Raw genomic sequence first — 7,796 nt, 5'->3', positions numbered from 1 at the left:
TTTTTTTTATTTGTGTGTGTGTGTGTGTGTGTGTGTGTGTGTGTGTGTTAAATAATGATATTATACAGTTTTCAGGGGATTTTATACATTTCCCTTGGAACTACACTTTAAAAACTTTAACAGCTACCCACTCTTTTTCTCAAAAACATCTAGAATTGTGGTAAAAAGAATATGAACAAATGGGCTAAGACATCCTGTTATTTCATTGTTGCTGGCAAGTGTTAGTCCATGTCCAAGGTGCAAAAACATTAGTTGCTGATAATACTGAATTCCATGGACCCTTCACTGTGCCTGTGCTCACAATTAGTTGGAAACACCTGAGTTGTACTTCCCAATGCTGCCAACTGTGGTTTCTCAACAAGGTGCAGGTAAAGTACTTAGAGGCATAATCCTCTAATGCAGCGGTTCTCAACCTGTGGGTCGTGACCCCTTTGGGGGTCAAACGACCCTTTCACAGGGGTCGCCTAAGACCATCGGAAAACACATATATAATTACATATTGTTTTTGTGATTAATCACTATGCTTTATGTTCAATTTGTAACAATGAAAATACATCCTGCATATCACATATTTACATTACGATTCATAACAGTAGCAAAATTACAGTTATGAAGTAGCAACGAAAATAATTTTATGGTTGGGGTCACCACAACATGAGGAACTGTATTAAAGGGTCACGGCATTAGGGAAGGTTGAGAACCACTGCTCTAATGGAAGAGGTGTACCCCTCTAGTTGCAAGTTGTCCTTGGCTAAGGACTCAGAGCAGATAAAGAAGACTTGGGTCTGCAGTTCATTGTAGGAAAGCTCTGAGAAGAATTGTCTGATTATGTTCTACTCTCAAAATGAGGGCTTTGACCTGCCATCACAGGGACAAAGATGTGTCACCTAAAAGTTAAATTAGCAAAAGTCTACACGGAATGGAGAAATTGGCTGTCTATGGGGGCAACCCAAGAAATTATATAAGTAAGACTGAGAGGTTTGGAAAACATCCAATGCTCTAATTCAGGTGATATGAATATAACCTCAAGGACACAGGGATAAAATATTATAATTGCGAAAGTGGACACATAAATTGGCCTTTCTAAACACTACATGTCTGAAGAGTAAGTCAACAACAAAAGAGGATGCTCAGCGTGGGGTCATTGTTTTGGCACATTTGTCCAGCTCTGCCCAGGGGGTAGAGATTGAAGTTCATGAACAGGAAAGCTCCAGTCACTAGAGATGGTGATTTGGCTGTAGTGCAGGACTGTTATTTTACTTAGGTTTCACATGGCCTAGATGAAATATGCCTCAGGATCTTTCTTTGCTCCCCTCTGATCTCGTGCCCATAAGTGAAAACTCTGGTTAGTAATCTGGTTCCTGATATCCTAATAATGTAAAAGGGTTACCCTAGGTGTGACCTGGGAGACACCCTTATGTGGATGAGTATATTGGTCTGACTGATTATGCACCAGCCTTTTTGAAATCCTTTGGTAAAAGTTAGCATCAGTGGATCCAAGAATTCTGTGTGGTTGATCATGCACACACCCAGAATTCCAAAGCTAACGTGAGGGGAGTAGCCAGCCTCTCAGGGAGGCCTCATAGTTCATCATACTAGTAGTGGCCTAGTCCAGTGGTCGGCAAACTGCGGCCCCTTGAGTGTGGCTCTTCCACAAAATACCACGTGCGGGCGCGCACGTACAGTGGGATTGAAACTTCGTGGCCACACTCAAGGGGCCAAAGAGCCACATGTGGCTCGCGAGCCAAAGTTTGCCAACCACGGGCCTAGTCCAATCAGGCCCAATTTATCACTAGATAAAGGCAAAGCCTAGTATCAGAGAAGTAGGTTGCTGGCCATGGTCTTGATAGTTATAGAGTTTTGGAAGCTCTAAGACGTTAGGACAGAGACCCAGTAAGTGAAACTACTATATAGGCATGATTTGTCACCAAGGAACAGTGTCAGAGCATTCAGTATGGCTGACTTCATGGTGGAATGTCAGATGATGTTGTTGAATATCTATTGTCTCTGTTCAGAAGTCAGATTGACCCTTGAGTCAGAAAAATGGGTGAAACTACAAGAATAGATTAAGGGTTTAGCAGGTCTATTTTTGTTTCTAGGGACTGGGTGGAAAAAAACTTAGGCACAAGAGACTTAACTGGCTCACTTTAAAAAATTTAGGGCTAGAACTGACCCAAGGTAGTTTAATGGATGGGGCTCAAATGATGTCACCAGGAACTGGTTTTCCTTAACTTGTCTCTCAGATAGGACCATATTGCCTTGAATGTCAAACAAATTCTGAGGTCACAAGATGGTAGCAGCTACTCCATTGTGCATTCTCAATACCTTGAATCCTTCAGAAAATATAATCTGTTTCATAGAGCCCTTAATGGCTCCTTAATTATAATTGAATAGCTTGCTCATCCCTGAACCCATCATTTGGACCAGGAAAATGTAAATCTCTGACCAATGTCTGAGTCATTTGACCATCCTTGAAGTCAAGGGCAGAATGTGTGCATTAGAAGTACCTGAATGATGGCTGTAGAAGCTGGAATCTGCTAAGAAGTGTGTATCAACTCACCTGTCCAATCAACCATCTGTGAAAATGAATGGCACTGGGGTGTTGGGCTCACACTGGGCCATTGCTGTCCATGTGTGATACCAGCAAGAGGGAAGATGCCACCCCCTCCTCCTTTCCTACCACATTATGTTCTCAGTGACAACTATAACATGTTTTTCATTAGTCATTCAATTTGACAAATGTTTATTGAACACCTACCATAAACCCAGAATTGTGGGAGGTATTAGAGGGGATAATTCTCTGAGGAAAGATATAGCACTTTTCACATTAACAGTTCGAGAAAAGCAACCACTTTTTTTAAAAAAAAAATATGTTATTGATTTTTTAGAGAGGAAGGGAGAGGGAGAAGGATAGAGAGTTAGAAACATCGATGAGAGAGAAACATCGATCAGCTGCCTCCTGCACACTCCCTACTGGAGATGTGGCCCCAACCAAGGTATATACCCTTGACCAGAATCGAACCTGGGACCCTTCAGTCCACTGAGCCAAACCAGTTAGGGCAACTTTTTATTTCTAATATAACATGAAGTCAGCTTCCCCAAAACATTGTGCACTGTCCAAGTTTTGCTTTATATTTACCCTAAGGGGTAGAATGGTCAGAATGGTTGATGGTAGTGAAGACATACCATTCACTTTAAAGAAAATAACTTGTATTTTTCAAATATTATTCCCAAATTAGGTAATTAAATGCTGATAAAATTATTATGTGTAAGATATTGATGCTCTGTGACAAAGTAAATCAAGAAGATAATTATTTTAGGATCAAATTTTCTTTATATTTTAGTCTTCTGTTCATTCATTTTTTTCTTCTGAATTTCATTAACTGAAACTTCAGTTTTTAAGATACAGTTGGAAAGCAATTTCTTCAGCACCAATCTGATGTTACTCTTCTCATCAATGACTCCTGATCACCCTAATGATCAATTCGAAACCCCTTTCATCATTGCACCCCTATTTACCTCTCCAGTCCCTTCTCTCACCTCCCAATTTTTCCACATGTACCACACTCCAGTCATACTGAACGATTTACAGTTACCCAAATGCACAACCTCTCTCACCCCTGTGCCTCCACATGTGCTTTTCCTTCTGTTCACTCTTTTTCTTGCCACCACCCAGCCATCTCTTATTCATCCACTAGATCTCAACTAAGACATCACCTCCTCCATGAAGTCTCCAGACACCACCTGCAAGACTGGGTTGGGTGCTCCTTCTTTGCTTGATTAGTACCCTGCACTTTGCCTATTATGACTCTCATTAGTCTATGCTATGAATTGCCTGTTTGCCCATAAGTCTCCCTATAAGGACAAAAGTTCCCAAATTCAATGAAAGCAGGGTGGAGGCCTTTGTTTTAATGCCTTTTAATGCCTGCACTTTGAGAGCTTAGCTCAAGAAATATTTCTTGGATGAATGAATAAAGAATGAGCCCCTTGCTATATGTTGTTTTCTTGCATTTCCTCAGAATTACAACCGGCCCCCTGTGATGGCACTAGCCATCCCCATTGCAGTGAAATTCCTCCACAGAAGCAACAAAGAACTGTGCAGGAATATGTCCAACTACTTGTCCCTGGCTGCAATCACCAAGGCAGATCTCCTGGCTGATCACACAGAAGTCATAGTGAAGAGCATACTCCAAGGTATGGTGTGAAGGCTGAGCTTGGGGACGTGTTAGGAGTCATTTAAAAGTGTTTTAGGGTGTGGAAAGTGAGACCTAGAGTACTGAGAGGTACCTTAGAGTCTCTGCTTTACCACTAGTTGACTTGTGAACATGGGTAAGGTTCCTTGGGCTGGCTGCGTCTGTGTCTCTTCACTGGGCAGATGAATTATTTGGGCTCATTAGATACATTGTAAGCTTCCAACTCTACTTCTCTCAGTTGGGAGAACTGTTTTCTATGCTTCTGCTCACCTTGTCCATCTACCGACTATGGTAAGCCTGTCTGTCTGTACTGCTCTCGGTGGCAGATGAAAAACCTCTTCTTCCTTTGGTTTCCAAAGGCAAGAAATGTTACATCAATTACACCAGAAAATGTGTAAAGACTTCTTAAATGTGAACATTGTTGGGGGTTGATTTGTGTTAAATGCTATCATAAAAACTCAAATCAGGACACCTCTGTGAACTGTTTTACATTTCAATGAGAGAGATCAAGTTTAGTCCAGTCAAAATATTTTCTTTGTCTTATGTTTTTTCCTTTGCTTTCAGATCTATCAGAAACCATGTTTGTTTGTTTTTAATTTGGGATAAGAGAAGAGTATATGGTATTATTTGATATGCACCAAATTGTCTCCAGTGCCCATTAATAAAACTGTATGAGATCCATGAGTATCTTGGCCTACACGTCCCTTCTACATGTTCAAGTTGAATGTCAACCCCCTGTAAAATGCTTCCAGAAAAAGTATTTCGTAGAGTCCCCAAGGGAGTCCTATGTGTGCTCTCTTTCTGCAGTGCCCAGCCAGTCCACATGCCTCTGCTGTTGTCCTCGCCATTCTTCCTGACAGGGCCTGCTGTGGTGGCGTCCACCTCCACCACCCTGAGCCCAGCAAACTCCGTGGCTGCTGCCATCAAGGTCCCAGGAACAGACTCCATTCCACACTGCTCTGCCTGTCTGTCCTTTTGCACTGCTCCTCTTGAAGGTCAGGAGGCATCAGCCCTCAGTCCACTGATTCCATGTGGCAGGATCGGGGAGAACATCCATCTTTCTCCTTGGTGTCACATTTTGGTAGAGAGGCCCCAGAGCAAGGTTGCTTGGCTCTCAGTGCCAAACTGTGGGACCAAGTCAATAGATGGGTCAATAGACAGTTCTGTTTTGTCTAAAACTGTCTCTTCTCTGGGCTCCACTATTGACCCAAGAGTTGGGCTAGCAAAAAAGTAGTTCTCCAGTTCTCAAAATGCCTATCACCCCCCAAGGACTGAGGTTCTGTTGATTGTACCAAACATTCCTAAGAAGAGTTTTTAGGACCCCCTCCCTCACCCCCCAGACATTGACCAGCTACCCCAATGGTCTGCCAGATGTCCAGATATGTCTGAACTCCAGCCACGACAGTGGGAGTTTATCACCCTCCCTGTGCCCCTCTAAAGATTTGTCATTGATATTACTAGTCAGTATCATTCTCTTGGCCACAGGATTGAATGCTAATTTCACATTATACGTATTAAATTCGCTAAAAGCCCAGAAAAGCAATCATGTTTTTTTCACCACCTTGGTTATATATTTGGAATAGATTTTATAGGAATTAAAAACACTTATAAACTGCACACATTTTAAGTCCATGATAGTTAGACTTGTAAGTAACTGATATATGGAAAAAAAATTTGAATTGTCTCTTTGTAGCAGCCAAAAGCTTAGGTCATGTATTTGAGTGTTTTTTTCCTTTCTTGAAATGCACTTTCAATGACAAAAAAAAAAAATCTTTTGAAATGCAAAATACTTTCTTAATTCACTGCAAGCATTTGAAATAAACAAATGATTCGGTTTATTTGATCTGGCACAACAAAAATTACCATAAAATAAATGATAATTTGACCTGAAAAGTTGGGACTACATATTTCAGGGTTTAGATTTTTTAGGACAGATATGTCTGTAAACTCCACAATCACTCACATGAGCACATCAAACTTTGAGCTTCAAAGAAGAAGTGATCTTGCTGTCTCTGAGTAGTAAGTTGTCTGCTCTGCAAATTTTTGTTGTATATATACCCTGACAACAGCCTTAGGGACATCAGAAAGATTTCATTTTTCTTTACTTATAGTTTTCTTTCCTTTAGAACTTGCTTTTTGACTTATATTATCTGAATCCTCATTCTCCCATATTTCTACTTCTACAGAAAATGTTGAAGTTTACAGCTGTTTGATTTGACGTTACAAGAGTAGAATTATAGAAGTATAGAATCTTAGTTTGAGACATTAATTATGATTTAGCTCATTTACCCAGGTAACGCTTGAATGCCCACCAATGGTCATCCATTCAGTGAGAATGATAATAATTATAATAACCATAACTACAATGACTAAAATTTATTTTATGCTCTCTTTAAGCCAAACACTATATTAAACACTTTATACTGATTATATCATTTAATCCCCACAATAATTTCATCACAGGAGTCCTATTGCTATCCCATTTTACCAATTAGTAGTACTTTAAGTAACAGAGACCCCAGGTATAAATGCTTTAACGATGATGGTGACAATGGCAAGAATAATGAAGAAGAAGAGAGAGAAGAAGCAGGAGTAAGAGGAGGAGGAGAGGAAAAATTAGAAGAAGGAATAGAAGGAGGAGAAACTCCTACTGGAACATGTGACTGGAAAGTGCGTGAGTAGATCAGACTTCCCACGGGGCTTGATTCAAGGCTCACGGGTGGTCCCAAAAGTTATTGCTCAGCTCTGCTTCCTGTGGAGTCATTTCACTCTCATGCTCCACTTTATGGGCCTCTGCAGCATCCGGCTCACATCCTCAGGAATACCGATTAAGGAAAAGAAACTCCATATCTAGTCTCACTGCCTCTGTTTGACCTGACATAGGTCACATACCCATTTGCAGCCTTATGTAAGTGTTAACCTGTATTGCTTTACACTTTCTTCTTAATACATTCAGCCCACTGCTTTGGCATGCCAAGGAATTGGATAATGATTCTTTCATTTCAATGTATCTGTAGTTTTTCCAAGGTTCTTGCCATCTGCAAATTTTATGAAAAGAACTACTCTAGCTTCATTATAAAACATTCAGAAAGGATATATGCATCCCTATGTTCATAGCAGCACAATTTACCATAGCGAAGATCTGGAAACAGCCTAAGTGCCCATCAGCAGATGAATGGATTAGAAAACTGTGGTACATCTACACAATGGAATACTATGCTGCTGTAAAAAAGAAGGAATTCTTACCATTTGCAACAGCATGGATGGAACTGGAGAGCATTATGCTAAGTGAAATAAGCCAGTCAATGAAAGAAAAATACCACATGATCTCACTCATTCATGGATAATAAAGACCATTACAAACTTTTGAACAATAATAGATACAGAGGCAGAGCTGCCTCAAACTGATTGTCAAACTGCAGTGGGAAGGCCAGAGAGGGTTGGGGGGCAGAAGGGAGGGGAGTAAGAGATCAACCGAAGGACTTGTATGCATGCATATAAGCATAACTAATGGACATAAGACACTGGGGGGTAAGGGAGGGCAGGGGATTGTCAAGGGCGGGGGGAAAAAGGACACATATGTAATACCCTTTGTAATACTTT

At 40.8% G+C, this 7,796-nt stretch overlaps 1 protein-coding gene across 6 annotated transcripts in view; it reads left to right on the top strand.

Moving 5' to 3' along the window:
- Nucleotides 1-7,796, top strand: part of VEPH1 (ventricular zone expressed PH domain-containing 1) — a 79,282-nt gene that overhangs the window by 29,771 nt on the left and 41,715 nt on the right. For 4 of the 6 annotated variants that reach the window (XM_014537953.1, XM_014537954.1, XM_014537955.1 and 1 more), the window contains one exon: nucleotides 4,020-4,194. In XM_014537953.1, coding sequence (XP_014393439.1) covers nucleotides 4,020-4,194 — 175 coding nt within the window. The other 2 variants (XM_005864117.2, XM_014537957.1) reach the window with 2 other exon arrangements.

The sequence above is a fragment of the Myotis brandtii genome, unplaced genomic scaffold, assembly GCF_000412655.1.
Source record: "Myotis brandtii unplaced genomic scaffold, ASM41265v1 scaffold186, whole genome shotgun sequence".
Taxonomy (NCBI): domain Eukaryota; kingdom Metazoa; phylum Chordata; class Mammalia; order Chiroptera; family Vespertilionidae; genus Myotis; species Myotis brandtii.
Note: the sequence above shows the minus strand (reverse complement) of the source record. Positions and strands in the feature narration are given on the sequence as shown.